At 41.7% G+C, this 20,754-nt stretch overlaps 1 protein-coding gene across 5 annotated transcripts in view; it reads right to left on the bottom strand.

Annotated features, from left to right (window-relative positions):
* The window catches only part of DPF3 (double PHD fingers 3), a 242,829-nt gene that overhangs the window by 96,265 nt on the left and 125,810 nt on the right, over positions 1–20,754 (bottom strand). For all 5 annotated transcript variants that reach the window (XR_004000026.1, XM_030559655.1, XM_030559653.1 and 2 more), the window contains exon 3: positions 19,141–19,248. Coding sequence is in view for 4 of the 5 variants with exons in the window: in XM_030559655.1 (XP_030415515.1) it covers positions 19,141–19,248 (108 nt within the window). In the remaining variant the exon portion in view is untranslated. The remainder of the gene's footprint in view (positions 1–19,140; positions 19,249–20,754) is intronic.

The following is a 20,754-nucleotide window of genomic DNA, read 5'->3' as shown; positions in this document are numbered from 1 at the left end:
CTCTGTGCACTCATAAGCAGCTCCATTTCCAGGTCTAATTGGGAACAGAGATACTTATTGGGTGAGTTCCAGCATGATCCATCATGCCAGAGACAGCTACTGTGCAAACCAAAAGCAATCCAGCTTCCAAAAACCCTCTTAGACAAACAGTGACTATGCTACAGGGATTCTTGTGGTTTTTGGTGCTGTTTCTCTAAAACTTAAGAACGGCCAGAGGAAACTATATATTAAGAATCCAATAAGTGCTGTTTAACATAGATAAATCCAAAGACGTAGCCTTAATAGCCACAACCTCTTTAAAATTACACAGGTGGTCAAAAAAAGCCACCCAATTCGCAGCAAACAGATCTACCACTGGGTGAATGCAGCCACTAAGCTCATTAACAGGATGTGGCAGGATATGCCTGAAAGTGTAAGACAGTGGCTCAGTGAGCAATTAAATCCAATGTCACTTTAAAATAAAAATCTATCAATGTCACAAGAGTGTGAAGCCTCAGCTCCTCTGTTGTTTTCCACCCCCAGACTTGTATTTATCATGGCATATCAGGAACAGTGAAAGTCACAATGATTATAATGAAATATGCCATATAAAAACCAGATTAAGCCTGCTCTTCTTTTGGGAAATATGAAGAGAGAGAAGTTGTCTGTTAGCTGTCGAGTTTGCAAAAGATACCATCTTTTGGGATGGTGCTCCCTGCCAGCAGACAGAGTGCCCCAGGGGAAATGGTGGTGAAAAACTCAGACAAGCAGCATCCATCCATCCATCATATGCTCATTTCCAAGGCACAAATATAGCATTAGCATGCAAAAGGGTGGGGGTGGGAATACTTTAAGAAGAAATAGAATACAATGCTCTTGCTTGAGTGCTGGATTTTGTAGCTGTCTCAGGCAAAACAAGTGAATACAGCAACTTTTGCTAGCTTGTTTGTTTTTTATATTTGTGGTCAGTTTAGTGATTTTCTTATTGTTCTTGAATTGGATGGATTCACAGCAGTGAGTAGAATTAGGTATACTGAGGCAGAGCGGTGCTCTGCAAGCTTCCTTCTACACACTTCTGCCAATGCAACTCAGTCCTGATCTCCAGGAGCTCTCTCCTATTCCAGATCTGGACCTTCACACAGCCATTGCACAGCCATTACCATTGCACCATCGCAATCCCTGTTATTCCAGCTCTGGGTGCCCAAACAGCACTGCCATTGTGTTTCAATTCTGACCCTCAGTACCCTCTGCTATTCCAACCCTATCCTCTACCTCCTTTCCATTCTGTCAATGCATCTCACTCCTGACCTGTAATCCCCTTCTATTCCAGTCGTGGGACCTACACCCAGTTCTGATCATTTACGCAGCTCCATGACACCTCCTGCTAACCCAGTCCTGGACCTCTCCGAAACAGAAACTGCCAATAGTGCTGAACTGTGCAGTGGGTTAGTAATGCAAACAAATATCTTCTGGGGACTAGTTTGAAACCACCACAATCATTTCACTTTTGAGCTGAAGCAGACTGGGAAAAGCCAGGTCTCTAGTGGAAGTGAAAGGCTACTGCATTAAGTCACTGTTGTTCCCTCCTTGCCCAAATGTCTTCACACCTAAGGACCTGATTTTCCTGTGTATCAATGCCCCTTCACACCTCACTGGCAATGTAAAAGGGGACTGAGTGTAAGAATCAGGTCCTAAATCACCATGAGGGAATGGCAAATCTGTCCTTGAACTAATCCTACTGGAAAGTTTGAAGATGTTTGGGAAGCAATGTCTGTCTATTATCTCCCTCTCGCAACACATAGCCCTGGGCGGGGTGGATTTTCCTCCCTCACATAAAGGCTCTCTTCAGGGGGCAAACTGGGGCTGTACTCCACCCTGTAGGATGCTGCAGATTAAGGATCAGTGGAGCCCACTGATCCCTAAAATGGGCCTCACTAAACAGTTTTTCTACATGTAAAGGCCCACTGGGGCTTTCCTTCAGTTTATGCCCCAGAAAGCACTGGTGGATTGGAAAATCCCAGTGCTTCATCCCTTCCTTTCCTGCAAAAACTACTAGGCTCATGGGAGGAGGGAGAGAGAGAGAGAGTGAGAGAGAGCGAGCAAGCAAGGATATGTGTGTGCTATGGGATTGTGCAGTTCCATGGGACACTCTGGGTATAAATTGCAGGAAAACTCCAGGATGCCTTTGAGTGTTCAGACAGTTCTCCAGGGCCCAAGGGCCCTGGATGCCACTAGCACCTACCTAATTGTACACCGCATGAGGTGACCAACAAAGGGGGAGAGAAATAGGGTTGCAGGGACTGGTAGCAGTCCTCAGAAGGCAGTTAAGCATTGTAAAATTTGCCCATTATGAATCTGTATGTTTTACAAGCAGCATATGGTGGACTAGTCTCTAATAGACATCACAGTAAAAAAAAAAAATAGCCCTCCCATTGATTGTGTCTCAGAAGTAATTTACACGTTTATTTCTCAGCACAAATATAAATCAATGTCACATATAACGCATTGTACCTGCTTTTCAAAGGCTTCAAATTTACACTACCTGGCTAAATTCTGGAGCAGATAACTTCCCCCAGGGCATCAAATCCTAAAGTAGTCTCTCCCTCTATTCTCCCCTCCAAAACCATTGTTTTAATTTCGCAGTCTATGCCATTCATTCTCTCTCTTTAAATAGCATCCTATATACGTTTAAAACAAGACATAATGCAACCCACCCTTTCACAGCATCAGCTCATGTAACACTTATAGTATTTGAGGAAAGAGATTGCATAATCCCTACATGTGACAGCAGGCAGTAATTCAGGTGGTACAGTGCGGTGGGGCTAGGTGTGATCTAGACATCCGAGCAATGGACAAGGAATCAGGAGCTGCTACGTTCTAGTCCTGGCTCTGGTGTCAATGCTCTCCATAGCCTTGAGCTAGTTACAGCCTCTTCACCTCAGCTTCCCCATCTATTAAATGGGAATATAATTACATACCTTCTCAGAGAAGGGTGGGAGTGTTAATGGGATGTGCTAAGTGCTATTACAGTTTGCTAAAAAAATATAAATTTTAGATTCTCCTAAGGCAATTTGTGGGATCTTGTGAGATTTTGCAGGACATCTATAATATCCCATAGGACACCCTAGAGAGCTTTTAGCGAGAATTCCCCACATTTTAGTCAGGATGCTTAATAAGCAAACTGCATCACAGAAGTGGGGCAGGTGCTGGGTACTGTTGCAATTGTTGCTAGATCAATTGCTTTAAGAAAGTTTAATTGACATACTCTAGAAGGAAGAAAGGTTGTCAAGAGGAATTTCAAATGGGACAGGGAATTGAGCATCTTGGGTGCTGTCTCCAGTCCTGCCACTAATTTGCTGTGTGATCTTGGGCAAGTCACTTACCCTCTGCCTGCTGTATCATGGAGATAATCTTTACCTACCTCACAGGGTGTAGTGAGGCTTGTTTAATGCTTGCAAAGCAATCAAATAAGAGTGCCTATAAAGTGTAAAGCTGCTTGCAAAGGTTTAAACCATTTTTTCAGTGAAGAAAAAGAAAGTGCAAAACTTAGTGGACTTTATTTGCACACATAGCAGATTTTAATAGCCAACTGATAAACCTCTAAGAATGAGAATACTTACCCACATTGGTAAAGGCCATCAGACAGATAGAGATATGTAATTGCAACGTATTATTACAAAGAGGCAAGCTTGTAAAGCAAACATTGACACTCTTCTCCAGAGGTGCCAATAAGTATTCTTCTGGCATTGGGAAAAAGCACAAAAAATGCATCCACGGCTCTGCCGCCACATGAAGATAAAAAACTCCAACAGTTCCATAAAGATTTTAGATTAAAATGTGAACTCTAGAATTAATACCAAAATGGGTAAAACAGGAAGATTAATGGCTGCTGAGGAATTGCAGATGGTGAAAGGGAGCCTGCAGGTTCAGCAAGACTGTGCATGAAGAGGGAGGAGGAGGAGCAAGAAGCAGCAAGGGGGAAACAAGGTGACATTCAAAGGCAGCAGAATGCCTTCCAAAAGGCCAGCTGTGGACATAGATTGGGCCATCTGGGGTAGGCAGGCTCATGCTAACATGGCAATAATTACTTCTTAAAAATTGGCAGGAAGGTGAGAGGGCCAGAAGCAGATAAAAGTGATTTGTTCAATGGGCAGATAACGGAGTAAAAAGGATGGCAAATAGGAAGACGAGGATACAGAGAGAGAACGTCTATTTTTAAAAGAATGCACGAATGAGAGAGACTGAGAGACCCCACCGGGAGCCCACTGTACAGAAGTTTCCATGATCACCTGGTACATTGGGCCAACCCCAGAAATAGATTCTTTCCCCATGCTAATGTTTTCCCCAAGGCTGTATGATTGAGGTTTAGGGAAAAGATCTCAGAATGAAAGAAACAAAAGGGTTTTAGACAGCAAATAGTAAAAAAAGCCAAGCTCAGACTGTAACCCTGCCCTCCAACACCACAACATGGAGTTCTGACTCCTCAGAGACTCCTCTAATTTTAAAGAGTTCCCTGGCTTTCTTCTCATTGCCTGAATGGGCCTTCAGCTTCCAGCATGCTCTACTGCTCCATCCTGTGCATCTCTGGAAGAGATGTACCAGGTTTTATAACTGTTTGCTTGCTGGTAGAGAACTGGGAAAGCAAGACCTCCCTTACCCCACTCTGACATAAGAGTGGCTTAAACAGACTCCGGTGGCTTTCTCCTCTCCTATTCCAGGATAGCAACCTTTCTCCACATCATGACCTGAGTTCATCCTTCAGGTAAGAATTAACCTTTTTACAATCCATTTCCTGGTTTCTATCTGAAACCAGGTTGATAGCACTGGGGAAATGAGGAGCTATGATCCACCCTTCCCTCTGAGCTCCAGGCTCAGAGCCCTAATGAATACACAAGAAGAAATAGCCCAGTCAGTTGAAAGGTGCTGACTTTTTTTCCCCAAGAGCTCTTTTCTTATTCCCGGTGACAATGTTGTCTGTCACAATAGCACTTTATAATACACCTACAGCATCGATAAAAATGCAGCTACCTCCAAGGTGAGAGGCCAGCAGATGGCCACACTACGTAGTATAACAGTTTGGGGAAGGCACAACATTGGCTAAAAACATCAAGATAAAATTCTTACTCTTTAAACATTCCCTGGAGTCTTCAATGTCCATATAGAGCAGACAGCAGCTCACTACTTTAGATCTTTTCTGAAAGACTTTCTTGCATTAAATTGCACTGAATCCAAATGAAAATATGAAGGGCTGAGTTGCCCCAACAGGGTTTGAATGTATGTTTCTCTAGGGAATCTAACTCAAACCTGATGTTTAGATCATTAGGACCAACCTAGAAAATTAAAAAGTAAATTTATTCATCTATATATTAAATGTATCAATCAAACTTCACTTTGGTCTGCATGTAATGTGTTTAAATTCACCAATGTCAGGTCTAAATGGACTCCTGCAAAATAAGTCAAACATCCCTCATCCCCCGCCCCTACATACACACCTGAGGCAAAAGTCAGAGAGAAAAAAATAGACAATCCTATTACACTGTGCCCTGAAGGTCAACAGACTCTGTCTCTGTCAATCCAATAGGATAGTGAATTCAGGAGTCCTAGACATCCCTCCAAGTCCTTCCGGCACCCGTTAGACCATCAAATCTAGGAACTGTTAGCAAAAGTGTCCAAGCTGATGGCAAATGTTTGAACAGCAAATAAAGTGTAAGGCAGTCTCTTAGGTAGCCATACCATTTGGCTGTATCTAATACTACTATAATAGACCAGGACTGGAGCGAGTAGATGCAATGCATACCTAAAAACACTAGATGGGGTGGAGGAAGGAGTATCGGGAAGAAGTGGGGGAGGGAACAAGATGAAATAGCAGCAAGCTGGTGTAATCATGCCCTTGCATATTCAAGGCAAAGTACAACAGGCTTGTTTTGAAAATTGCAACAAAATGTATGAGACATGGATGTTGTTAGCCTGCATTATGCCTTCTGTCTCTCTCTCGCACCTCCTCCCTCTCATCTCGCAGAGAGGAACAAAACTGCAGGAAGGTCTGGTAAAGCCCTAGACCCTAATAATGTCTGTCCTCTGCCTCCACTTCACTTCACTTCACTGAAAATGGAAAGGAGGATGGATGAAAGTGAGGGAAGGGAGAAGACTACATCCAAGGGGAAAAGAAAGTGAAATACAAGAAGCTAAGAGTTGTGATCCTCCCATATTATCTTTCATTTGACTAATGATGAGCCAAAGGAGCTGCTGGGCTGGGCTGCAAGATTGATGGCTGCAGGCAGATTCCACAGCGAAGAGACAAATGACTGGTCATTCCCCTCTGATGCACAGAGACACATTCATCCTCGCAGCCATACCAAACCCAGTCCTGATCCTTTTAAAAAAGGAGAGATAGACACTGGCAGATGGAGGCACCTGGTGTCCTTTTCCTGCAGAAGGACACAGTTATACTCTTCTGAGTTCCAGAAGAAGCCCTGTCCATTCCTGAACATCTGGCTGTGGGGTGTGCTAGCTTCTCTCCCTCCCAGAACAATCATCCATCTCTGGAATTCGGTGCAGGAGTTAAAGAGACTGGTGTGACGAGCTCATCAATCTACGCATGCAAGTTTGATTATGTAACTTTCTTTAAGCTGTTCCTAAATTGCTACCAGTATGAAAAAGTGAATGGTGGAAAGGACACAGTGGACTGGAGTAAGTCTTATGACTATTAAAATATTGTCCATGTACTAAAGCAGTAGGAAACTAATTAAGATTCAGGATTGAAAAAGTGGTTCCATCTGTAGCATTTGCTAAGTGCAGGTGTATTTGGCGTATGATTGCTAGCAGGAAGTGTGATTTATTTTGCTCATTTGGATGTCAAAAGAAAGCACCACAAAAGTATATTCAGTTCATAGATTTATAATGCTCCACTCCGGAACCTCGGAGTGGAGCCACTACTCCTCCAGATCAAGAGGAGTCAGTTGAGATGGTTCGGGCACCTGGTATGGATGCCCACTGGGAGGCTTCCTTTGGAACTCTACCGGGCATGTCCCACTGGAAGGAGGCCCCGAGACCAGCCCAGGACACGCTGAAGAGATTATATCTCCCAGCTGGATGAGGAATGCTGGGCAATCTCTCAAGAGGCACTTGTTGCAGAGGAAAGGGAGGTCTGCTCCTCCCTACTCTCCATGCTGCCCCCACAACCCTCATCAAGAAAAGCAGCATAAAGGGGAAAGAAGACATAAGAAAGAAGAAGATATTTATAATGCCATCCCCAGTTATAGCAGCTTCAGAGGATACTCAGTCTTGATTCTTGCTCCATTCGATTAGTAGTGTGTTTGCTATTACTGTCCTGGTCTGTAGCATCACTCACTGTTATAGCACTGCTGTTTTCAGTTTTACAGCTGTGCTGCTACCTCACTTCAGCAATGCACATTACACGGCAGATGCATCAGTAGCATCATTCACAAATGTCACATCACTCTTTACATTCCTAGCTACCAGGAACTTAATTTTATCATCATGTACCAAGTATCTCTACCGCATCACTCATGCATATAGCATCACTGAAGTCAAGAAAAGCTAGGGGTACTCAGCACCTCTAAAAATCAAGTCACCTCCTGAGGTGCCTAAGTGTAGGTTTAGATGCCTGACAGTATGACCCACATTTGTGAACACTGGCTTTTCTTCCTCTAACACAAGGCTGGTTGGTTGTTGGTCTTTTTAAAGGTCTTCTCAGAAGATCCATAGGTCCTACACAGGGTACACCTCTACCCCGATATAACGCGACCCAATATAACACAAATTCGGCTATAACGCAGTAAAGCAGTGTTCCGGGGGTGGAGGGGGAGGCTGCGCAGTCCAGTGGATCAAAGTAAGTTCGATATAACGCGGTTTCACCTATAACACGGTAAGATTTTTTGGCTCCTGAGGACAGCATCATATTGGGGTAGAGGTGTATTATTATTATATGCATTTCTAAGGCATCCATCCCAGTAGTATCTAGCTGCTGATACCTATATTTAGAAGTCATTCATTTCCCTCAAGGAGGAGAAGTAAAGTTTCCATCCCTCTCTACCCCATTAAGGGTCAGACCCTTAGATGATATAATGGATGCAGCTCTATTGCCTGAAGTGACACCAACTTAGGATCTGGCCCTAAATTATCAATTTCACTTAAGAGGAATCAAATCTAGTGTATTATAAGAGTGATATCTGGGTCTGGGAGGTGACATTTAAAAGAAACCACATACATGCCTTCTCCCTCCCAATACACAGTACACACTTGTCCTTCCCCCAAGGACATTATTATTGGCAATGTGCCCAAAGTCAAACACTGGTGGTGTCTGAATTCTGATGCATAAAATACTTGTATTTATTATGCATTTAAATGCAAAATGCAGGGAATATTGAAATGAATTGTAATCCAGTAAAAAAAATTTAATATCCATCAGGTACGCGTTGATTATGGAGCTGTAAAATGTTGACCCCAGAGAACGAGAATGACAGATTAAAAATGTCCACTGAAGAGGGGGACGGATGGTGGAGTGAAAACTATCACCCAGTTCTCTCTGAGCTCAGCTTGGCTTGTAACATTTTGAACTGGACTTTAATGTTTACCTTATTGTTTACTCCTTTATATTATGCATTGGAAAAAATAATCCACTATAAATGTTATAATATTTCAAGCTACAAAACAACTTCATTTGCCATATACCAAGAAGTTAATAAAACGGAATACATGAAATTGCCATATTATTGAACAAAACGACATTCCAAAATCCCTTTCTTATTCTTTTAAGAATTTATTTATTAAAAGTGAGTATACAAGGAGTTGTACATGGATTCCTGGTCTAGTAGTCCTTCCGTTTTAGAGAGTTCAGTACAAAATGCTACAAAATGCTGAGTACTCAGACTCTGACCCAGCAGTTCCATTGATTTCAACAGGACTATTCACATTCATGATGTTACTTATGTGCTTCAGTGGGTTGGGCCCAAAGTGATCAGCACCTGGCAGGATCAAGCCCTAAAGTTTTGAGGCAGGGATAGCTCAGTGGTTTGAGCACTGGCCTACTAAACCCAGAGTTGTGAGTTCAATCCTTGAGAAGACCATTTAGGAATATGGTTTGAGTAGGGGGTTGGACTAGATGACCTCCTGTGGTCCCTTCCAACCCTGATATTCTATGATCCTGTACGCACTGAACTCCAGGGATTACTCACTTGTATAAATGTTTGCAGGATTGGAGCCACAGGGCTCAATCCTCCAGACCTTGCTGCCAGTCATAGGGCACCATTCTCCACTGCTTTGCACCTTGAGTAGTAGTTACCCCAGTGTCAAGTGGGGGGTATCAGACTGGGAGGGCTTAATTTTATCTACAAAAAGTCCCTTTTAAAGGCACCTTAAAGAGAGTCTAAACAACAGTTAGAGCCACTTTAAGGCCCCTTTAACACGGCCAGAATGCTGTGAAGTGGCATTCCTGCAACTAAAAATCAGGCCTAGAGCATTTTACAAGCAATTTGCAAAAGCGGAAATAACTGCACAAGGTGCAGAGCAGTGGAGAGCCAGGCCCATAAGCTTACTACCATGAGCAACTCCATTGTCTTCCAGAGGGACTCTTCATGGTAGTAAGCACTGGGCACAGCAGTGTTGGCAGGACTTAGCCCAGAGGCAGTACAGTGAAAAGAGAAGTTTATTTTAGACCATTTCATTTAACCAGAAATTCCAAATTATTTTGAAGCCTGGTTATTCTCTCTCAGCTGTTTATTGGTAGTGAACTGTGAAACTGCTGGGGCCAAACAGTCCTCAAAATTACACTGATGTAAATAAGGAGTAATCATTAAAGTCAATGGAGTCACACCAGTGTAAGAGCAGCATGAGAGAAGAACCAGGCTCCTGTACTGTCAGGATGTTTTCTGACTTCAAGTGTCATGTGAGACAGAAGTTGCTCAAGAGAACAAACTTTGAGAGGTAGATGAATCGTCTTCAGCAGGGCGGGCATGTATCATTCATCTCATGTGATAGTCAGGCATTTGGCAGCCCTGACACACCTCCTTGCTGGGATGTCCTACATCCAGAAGAGTAGCAGGCATTCCTCTAGACTTCAAGCTTTTGAGGGTGTACCAGTGTTGGCTAGGGGAGAATTATTTTAAGACATTTTTATACAGGCTAAAGTCCTAGTGCAGATGCAGGTAAGTGCTTTTGCGGGTTTGGTTATTTTGTTGGTGAAATCCGGAATAAGCTATAATGGCAAAAGCATTGAGTTCTTCGCTGGCATAAACTGCATCTACACTAGGAGGGTTTTCTAGTTATAGGCAAACCTTTTCTAATGTAGACTAGGCTTCCAGAGTTGCTCCTCCCCTTTGCTAAGAAGCACTGAAGTACCTCAAACGGCCTAATTTCAAGGGACTTCCTCTATTTTAGTCCTCAGGTAACCTACATTCCACACAAATAAATGGAGATATACCTATCTCCTAGAACTGGAAGGGACCTTGAAAGGTCATCAAGTCCAGCCCTCTGCCTTTACTAGCAGGACCAAGGACTGATTTTTGCCCCAGATCTCTAAGTGGCCCCCTCAAGGACTGAACTCACAACCCTGGGTTTAGCAGGCCAATGCTCAAACCACTAAGCATCCCTGTTTTTTTTTAATTGAAAATTACTTACATCAGAAATAAATAATTGCAAAAGTAACATTATGGAAAAAGTTATTTCCTGTACACTGAAGGAATGAATCCCCACCATTTTACACTGCTAGAAGGAATAATTCATCTCTCTCATTCTGAATCTGTGCTGGAACTAGAGGTGCTGCCACACCCCCTGGCCTGAAACAGTAATAACAAACACCAACATGCTTTACATGGTTTCCATCATTAACACCCCCACTATAAAAATTGTTCCAGCACCCTTGAGTCTGCGTCACACACTGCATCCCATATTTGAGCCTTGGGAGGTTAAGAGATATGTGCTGAGGCACCTTCTCTGCAATATGCCAGGCAGCTTCTCTGCTTCCTGCTCCCTGCTGGATCTCAGCCAGATAAACCGCAGACAGCAGGGAGCAGGAAGCAAGAGGCAGAGGAGGAGAAGAACTTAAGGAAGTAGGAAGAATGCAGAGGCAAGGTCCAACCTCAGTTAACACACACACCCACACCTACACTAGCTATCCCGGGCACCTGCTACCACACCCAGCTGCCTTAGGCGCTCCAGGCCAGCTCCCCAAGAATTGCTCAGCACTTTGCAGGATCAAGCTCTACATGATTAAGGGTTCTGCAGAAGCCATTATTAGCTTCACTAGTGCCATTCATTCCTTCAAATTTATAATCTTCTCAGTTAACCTCTCTGTAATGAGAGCGACACATGGGAGTGCTTACAAGAAACTGAACTTTTATTTCCTGGCACCAGTCACAGGACTTGGGTCACAGTTCCAAAGTAAATAGACTTGGCAGAGAACATGGGTCTGTAGCTACGGACCCTTTATTTAAAATGTAAAGAAGCACAGGGCAGATTCCTACCTGACCTCTACAGACCAATGTGCTCTCACTGCTTTGTTCTGCTCCAGTGACACAAAGCAGCTGGAGTGTCCTTGAGAACTGGCTTTATGGCTTTATTCAGCTACGCAAGAGAAAACATGAAAGATGTAAATTTTTAAAACCCAGGAAATAAATAATAGTTTTTAAAAATCTGGGAAAATTCCAAAAACAGAAAAGTTATATCCAAATCTAATTCAAGTCACTATGCGGAAACAATGTACATATCTGACACACTGTTAACAAAATAAAAACACTTAAAAGCAAGGAAAAGTTAAGGACATCACAAATCTCACGCCATCCACATTTAATAAAAAAACAAACAACAACAAACAAATCAGCCAAGAGTTTTAAAACAAACAAACGATGATTAAGTTTGGATGCTGCCGTTTTTTGAGACCCAACTTAAGAGCCCTAAGGGTGCTAAAATTCTGGTCATTCATCTTCTGAAAAATCAAGCTCCTTTCAAGTGTCTGAAGCTGGGCAGATCATTCTTACCAGATATAAGAGAGTCATCCATATTTCAGCACACCACCACTTTAACTCTCATTCAAGATGAATATTATCTTTCCAGCCACAATCTCAAAATATAAAATAAAACAAAAAACCCTTTGGTAAAAATTATATATGTTCAAATTAATGGCAGTTTCACACACAGTACTTTTTTGTTATGATTTCTAGGTTTTGCAGTTTTTTCTTTTAACAACTTTCAAATTTTCTTTTGTGTAGCTCAAGGAAGACAATTTTTTTATATTTAAAAAAGTATGTGTCATTAATTTGAGGCCCATACACACACAACTGTGCATGCAAAAATGCAGGATCAGCTACATGCCTCAATTGCACACTCTGATCTGGCAAACATGTAAATACCTGCTTTACTTTAGTCATGCAAATCATCTAATTAAAGCCAAAGGACTGCTCACCTGCTTACAGTTAAGCATGTGCTTAAGCATTTGCAGCATCAGGGCCACTGGATAACATTTTCAAAAAACAACCTCAAATTTTTAAGAGCCTAAGTCCTATCTGAAAACTCAATAGGACTTAGGCTCCTGAGTGCTTACCTCACTTTTGACAATGAGAGTTGGAGTGCTTGGGAATATTTTACCCCAAACTACCACAGTTTTACACATATTTGATACCTGGTCTAGATTTTCTAGGAATGGTGTCTCAGGGAAAGGCCTAGGTGGCTCAGAAAGGTACAAAATTAACATTTCCCATGTCCTGATTATTTACTATTTTTGCATTGGCCTGATCCACAGCACACTGGAGTTAGTGCATGTCTGACTTCAGTTGGCTTTGGATCAAGCAACTTGAGAAATTCAAAGCCCCAGTGACTTCTTCAGGAAGCCCTTTTCCTAATTGTAAGAGCTGGCTCATCCAGGCAAGAAACAGAAGCAACACCTTGTGATTTATGAGACCAATCACAGCTAACCAACACAAGTATAATTTCAAATAGCAAGTATCAAATACTCGCCGTGAACTAGTCTAGCTCTATCTACAAAGGAAAGGGGGAGAAAGAGACAAAAAGTTAGTCCCATAAATTCCAATGACAAATTGAGAAAATAGCAATGCACTTGCAGGTAGTCCACAAGTAGAAAAAGTGGTTTAATTTTACTGACTAAATTATCTACCAAGAATTATTTGCTCGTCTCTAGAAATGGGTTTGTTTGATTTTCAGACATCCAAGATCATGAAATTCCATTTGGGGCAATACTACACACTCACTGTCCTGCCCTTGAAGGCTAAAGTTAGAAGGCTAAGAAGTTACAGTTTATCACAAGATAACTGCTTCCAGCAAGAACTGTATGTGCTTTAATTCCCTTAGGGGGGAAGTTATCACAGCTTAGGCAGCCCTGGTAGCCACACAATGCACAGCTCACAGAAGGTCAGTGCAAAGCAAGAAGAGTTACACTGGGCAAAATCAGAACCGTCTTTACAACATTTACCCTGCTCATGCAGCCTTGCAAAAGTCTACTCATTCACTCACCTGCAGTGATTTTTTATTTTATTTATTTATTTATTGATGGATGAGTTTAAATAGTTGTTCTGCATCATCATCCTGGTAAGGGTAGATAAGCAGATTTTGCTCCTGGGCTGGTAAATTTTCACGACTGTTTTGCAAGGCTGTGTGTTGATGACCAAAATGTGGTTTAAAAACCCATGACAAATAACATGTTTTTAATTTATATTGTCCTTTTTACTGAAGACCTCCAAGCGCTTCACAAATATTCATTAAATTGACCCTTGCAACACTTCCCTAACATAGATAAAATAAAACAAGTATTATTATCTCCATTTTACTGACCAAGAAACTGAGGTAGCAAGATTTGGACTTCATTCTTCACTGCATTGCACCTTGTGTAGTCATTTACTCTTGTACACACATGGGTATAAAGTGCTGTGGACCAGATTCTCTGGTCCATCAGGTTCACTTTGCAGCATGTAAGAAGAGCAAAGTGAACAAACTGGCTAGAGATTTGGACTGGAGAACTCCCCTCTGGAGGGAGACTCTCTGCTGATCTAAAGATGGTGGAGGTAGCGTAGACTGGGCTAAGGATGTGTATAAGGGGATGGGGAGGAGAATGTGTCAAGGGGCAGGAGACCCCCCCACTAGCACAGTTTACACCTTTGGCAGAAGTTAGAGTAAACTCCCTGCTGCTAACTTCTGCCAGGGTTGGATGGATGAAGATCAGGGCGTTTACAAACGTTTCCCAGTGGCAGCCACTGTCTGCTAAGTACAAACTAGAGACAGAAATAATGGAGAATAGGAGCTTACAGTTCCAACTGTGCACTGCTTTTGCACTCACTAGTCATCTACATGCTGACGTGCTTTGCTGAATCAGAGCTGCAGGGACTTGTCCAAGGGCACAAGAGGAATCAATATTTACTTTAGTCCAAGTGAAAGCTAAAGCTGGTCAAAAATGGGGGAGAAATGCCAATGAATTTCCTCTAATCCATTTTTCCATCAATGTTTTCCAAACAGACTTAAAACCAATTGAAAAAAAAATAGGAGGAGTAGAGCAGTTAGAAATTCTACAAAACAACATAAATGGTCCATTTTGCTTACAAATTTCAAACATTTTGAAATTTTCTGACCAGCTCTCATAAAAAACAAAACAAAACAAAACAAAAACAAAAAAATTCAGGAGTTTCTGTTCCCAGTCTTGTGCTCAGACTAGGAGCCTGAATTTCACTCCAAAATGATCTAGAAAGTATTATACGTGTACATGCTGTACAACCACAGGGTATACCATATCCAAATGTGCATTATATCTGTTGCTCTTCTATTTTGGCATGCAGCTCTGTACGCTATGAAATACTTGCTGAAAATTAAAGTCTACTCCTCAAAATGTTAAATGTTTCTTTGCTTGTCCTCCCCACCACTAGGGGCGGCTTCAGGCACCAACGCTCCAAGTGCATGCTTGGGGCAGCAAGCCATGGGGGGCGCTCTGCCGGTCTCCACTAGGGCGACAGGCAGGGTACTTTCCGTGGCTTGCCTGCGGAGGGTCCGCTGGTCCTGCGGCTTCAGCGGACCCTCCCTGCTTGGGGTGGCAAAATGTCTAGAGCCGCCCCTGCCCACCACGTGTGCTGTATGTTGAACAGATGGTGGAAATCAAGGGATAATTTTGAGATATTCTCTAGGTCATCCAGACGTTGTCGGCTTGATGAAGAAATTACAGGGTGAAATTCTATGGCCTGTGTTATGCAGGAGTTCAGACCAGATAATCGTAATGGTCTCTTCTATGCGTCTGTGAGTTGTCCAAACCTAACATTTGACCTAACTGTACCATAAAACTGCCACAGTTTCACTGAGATTGCCCTAAATAAATAAATACATTTAAAAAAAATAAAAAATAAACCATTTCTGTCACAGAGAAATCCATACTCAGAAATAAAACATACAAAATGGGCTTAATTCTTCTCACACAAGTTTTATACTCATGTAACTCCACTAACTTCTGTGGGGTTACTCCCAATTCACATCTGTTTAAGTGAAAGCAGAGTCAGGCCCTGCACACACTAATCTCGTGTTATTTGTTGCTCCCTCTGCTGGCCCTGCAGGAGCAGTTATCTGTGCAGACAGACGTCCAAACAAGAAAGTGAACAGAAATAAGCAGGGTTCATTTCAAATTCTGCAACAAACTTAAGGGCTGGCAAGTGGATCCAGTGACTATCATATGGAAAAGGAAAAAAGAATCTGCTAGAAAAAAATGTTATTTTTAAGCATTGGAGAGTATGTTATGAATAAAACCCTCCATTGTTTAAAAAAATGCATAAGTGGTTGAATGAAAAGCAGATTTTAAAAACACATTTTAAGTTTAAGATTTGGGGGAATATTGCCAATAAAATATGGATTGGTAAAGGGCTATGGAATTCCTCACCTTTAGGTCAATTCCAGTCTCTGTCAGTAGAGATCCAAAGTTATTACCCTCTTCTGGCTGTCAGGTCAAATTTGGGCCAAAATTTAGCATTTGCAATAATGTTTACAAAACCTGAGATCAGTGCGACACAAAAAACATCATTGTGGTGAAATTAAGTCTGTAGGCACATATCTGAGGTTTGAACGCTGGTAAACAACAATTTTTAGGGTCTTATAGTTCGAGTGCACCTTGCTCAATTCACTTTAACTTTTACAGAAATGTTCTAATTTAGCCACAGATCTAACCTACCAATTTTGATTCCAATATAATCCTTTTTGCAGATTTTAGGGTTTATAATATAACAGAAACTCAAAGGCAATTATGGAATACATTACAGTTTCCATGATTTTTTTAAACGTTAGTTAAAACACTTTATAAACAAACTTTTCCCTCTGACATTTGTAAGTGAAACATTGCAGTCTTGCACTACTGTATGAGAACAAAGAGTGTAACTGACTAGAAAATGATTGGAACCAATGATGAAATTTATTAACCTATTTTAAATGGCCAAGCTGAGAGAAATGCTAAAAGGGAACAGTCTACATAGTGAAAAGTAGATTTGACTTTTTTTTCAGCTCTAATAATCAAGGATGTTGTTTGAAACATAGGTAAGGAAAATTGAGACAAAGATGATCTTGTGGCTAAGGCATTGGATTGGGACTCAGGAGATGTGAGTTCTGTTCTTGGTTCAATTTCCATCTTTGCCACATACCTATTGTGTGACCATGGGCCAGTCATTTAATCTCTCTATGAGTAAGTTCCCTGCTATGAAGTTGTGCAGTGCCTAGCAGAATGGGGCTCTAGCTCTTGGCTGGGTCTATAGCCCCTAACAGAACATAAATAATAAAAATATTAAAACTGTCTTTTGAAAATATATGATTTTTAACTTGACTGTCCATTTAATGCCCCCAATCCTGAGAGGCACTGAACTCCTGGGCTATGATAAGCAACTTTCATAGGAGATGAGGACACTCCTTACTTTACAAAAAGAGTTCAGCACCCTTCAGGATCAGGTGTAATATCAGTAAGAGGATTTGAGGTGCTTGGATGAAGGGCACTATAGATTGCCTCTAAAGATCCATGTGCATTCATACACAGATGCACAGTGATTTATTTCCATGAGCCCTAAGGCTTATTTCTTAAGATATGAAAGTACCATTGAAAGATGGAGTCCGGCACATGTGAAATTAAATGTCATAAATATTTAGAGTAATTCATAATTGCCTGGTAATACAAAGTGATAATGGTGGCTATATTGTCACTTTAAGTAGCTACTGCAAATGAACTTATGTAGTACTTTATTTCTGCCCCATGGTCTATGTGACAGAATGGCTAGGTTTTCATAATCAGTATTAACATAAAAATTGCTAGACTGTTGATCACATGATTTTACTACAGCTACCCATGCAACTGTCCCAGTCTACAATGGCCAAACAGAGGTGGTTGTCCAAAGGTTGCTGTAGTAACAGCTATTTAGGAGTTAGATCACAAGACGTGAAGACGATAATTACTGTTAAATGAAAATATTTCACAAACTAAATTCCACAGGCACAGCGCTGGACACTAAGAGCATTGTTAATTATCAGAGAGATTTTTGTGAAATGTTCACATTAGCATGAACTAAAAAATGACAGAGAACATGCTTTAATGCAATTGCCTTTCACACTAAAGGGGGCTTGTATCGGATGTATTTTATTTTAATCATTAACCTTTTCGATTATCAAATGCAATACTCTAATTAGCTGAGATATGGTCCTGTTTTTTTTGTTTTTTGACATCTACAGATGAAAAGTGTTATATAGTGCAAAAATATATTGTATTATCATTATGATTTTATTACAATAGAGTAATTTCTCCCTTACACTGGTGTGAGATCACGATCAGTCCCCTGGTCTTGATTTTGTCCATGGTTTGTAACCCTTATTTGGCAATTCCAGTATTTCCTTCCTTTTACCCATCTTATTAGTAACCTCTGCTATCATGGGGATAATGAGCCAAAACCTGGTCTCACTGAAGTCAACAAGAATTTTGCCTCTGACCTCCCTGGAGTCAAGACTTGGCTCTGCATCTTTTCTTCCTCCTGCTCCATAAATGACTGTATTAAAACCAGTTCCCTGGTATTGCTGCTCATCACTCAGTTCCCAGGCACCTTCTGCTGCCAAACATTTTTTAATATTTTGTTAATTTATATTTTCGGTTGAGTGTGCTGTGTCTCCCCTCTTGAAAACCACATACAGCTCCCAGTGTAATCCCTCTTTCTCATAAATTTACGACCCTAAAGACAGTACGTCTTTATTACTAACTGCATCGAGGAATGCACCACACTGCACTCTACCGGACACAGCTGCTGATCCTCCACATCCACTTTACAATAACTCATTCAGCATCCAGACTCTCCATTTCAAATTAGTTTAGCTATGGGGAGGAGTACCAAGGATAGCAAGGGTGAAAATCAAGGGGACTAAAACACACACACAATGTGCCACATCCTCACTAACTGTTATGATTAAGTATTTATATTGCAGTAGCACCTTTTGTGCTACACACTACATAAACTTATCAATGCACTATTCTGCACACAAATCAATGGTCTCACCCCTCTTCCTAGCAAAGATTTCACAACAGATGCCTTAGTGAAGCTTCATGTTACTAACACTTTGGAGGTCACTATACCAGGGTTCAAAAAAGAACTAGATACGTTCATGGAGGGTAGGTCTATCAATGGCTATTAGCCAAGATGGGCAGGGATGGTGTCCCTAGCCTCAGTTTGCCAGAAGCTGGGAATGGGTGACAGGGGATGGATCACTTGATTTCCTCTGGGGCACCTGGCATTGGTCACTGTTGGAAGACAGGATACTGGGCTGGATGGACCTTTGGTCTGACTCAGTATGGCTGTTCTTATATTCTTATGATAACTGATACCTACTTGTCCCTTTATATCCTTATGAATGGAAGATAAGATTCATGTAAGTGGGTTCAGTTCCTGTTGGTTTCAATGAGAGTTACACCCACTTATGCCAGGGATGAATTTGGCCTGCAGACTTATATTTCTTTTATATTCTAAAAAAAGAATAATGCAATGGACTTGATAAAATTTCAAAGAGAAAAAGGAGACAGGCAGAGACAGAGTCCAGAGACTAAACGCCAGTGTTGTGCGTATGCCAGTGTTCACATGATCCATGACACCTCAGTGAATGCAACACAGAGGAGAGAGAAAGTGAGAAAGAGACACAAACACATACCAGGTTTAATTTCCAGAAGCTTCAGCCTGGAGTCCTCAGGAGGATGTAAGCGTCTCTTTTTGCGCCAGCAGCGAGCAGGATATGTGTACAGCTGACCTGGGGCCAGTCCTGTGGGTTAAAAGCAAAAAATGAATGTGGTCACATTTGCATTTGTAAATCCCCATTATTTTCTCTAGCATCTCTGTTTCTTCATACCCAGTATTACCATACTAGAGGGTTCAATTCTGCAAGGTGAGAAGAAGCTCAAGCAACTGAAGGCTTCGGCATCCCAGAAGCAACTCAGCATCTTGCAGGATCAGCCCTACAGAGAAGCCACATGTCTCACTAACATATTTCACTTTGCGCAGGGGTTCACTGCAACCAGAGCTTCACTTAAAAAAAAAAAAAAAAGAATTATAACAGATAGGATGGGACTGGCTTTGACACCATGGACACAAATGGTCATTTTTGAACAACTTGAGAATATCAAACCCATGTCAATAATGCAGAACAATCCTACCATATGGTGATAGCTGAGTGGTCTAGGCCAGCCTTGCATAACAGCAAAGAACATTCTCCAAACCAAGAACAAAATCTACTCCCCAAACCAGATGATGATAATTAAATTAATGGAGATATCCTATCTCCTTGAACTGGAAGGGATCTTGAAGGTCATCAAGTCCAGCCCCCTGCCTTTACTAGCAGGACCAAGTACTGATTTTGCCCTAGATGGCAAAGTGGCCCCCTGAAGGATTAAACTCACAACCCTGGGTTTAGCAGGCTAATGCTCAAACCACTGAGCTATAACTGATACCTACTTACTTGTGAAAACTGGGCCATCCCAGTTGCTCACCCTGAAAGACTAAGCAAATCAAATTTGGCAAGTGCAGCCTAATTCTTCAGCTAGAAATATGGAGACTCTTGGAAAATAAAGTTCAAATCCCAGCAGGGTCAAGCCACCCTTTATCCTCTTGAGGCAGATAAACTGAGCATCAAGAACTTAACTGTGGGATGGGAGGGGCTTTTGGAGGAGATCCTGAGAATAAAGTTCTTATCTGCCCTCCATGGATTGACACCTTCTGTAAGAATGAGGGTAGGCTCAGGTGGCCTTAGCAACAATTTCCCTTCCCTGTTATGCAGTACGACAATTGTTACACACACTACCTCAGAGAATGCTGCATTTCAGTGAGTTGTGTACAGTCTACGACTAGCTTTGGAAGGAAAAACACTGTGAATTACCTAGCTCTTCTATAGTGCTTGACATACTTCTTCCAGCGCTTTACAAACCTTAACTAGTATTTAAATTGCTATTATTAAGGTATACATTGTGACTGGCTGTGGGTCATTGTGGGGGAGCATATAGGAGTCTAACCCTCCCACAAACATGCCCTGTGCAGGGGCATTCACAGCCTTACTCTGGCGTAAAAAATTGTGTGAGAGGAGAATCAGGCTCCTTGACCTGTCCCCTTGGGATGGGGGATTTGCATAAAATCCTGCACCTGAGCTTTAACCCAAAACCTAACATTTTTTTAAAAAAAGATTTGAAAAGCTTCTATTGTTTCTTGGTCTCTCACAAATTGACACCTCTATGCTCCAGCAAAGATGGTGAATCACAAACACCAAAATACTGAAAGC

This window comes from Gopherus evgoodei, chromosome 4 (assembly GCF_007399415.2).
Source record: "Gopherus evgoodei ecotype Sinaloan lineage chromosome 4, rGopEvg1_v1.p, whole genome shotgun sequence".
Taxonomy (NCBI): Eukaryota; Metazoa; Chordata; order Testudines; family Testudinidae; genus Gopherus; species Gopherus evgoodei.
The sequence above is the reverse complement of the archived record's forward strand: the minus strand, read 5'-3'. Positions and strand labels throughout refer to the sequence as shown.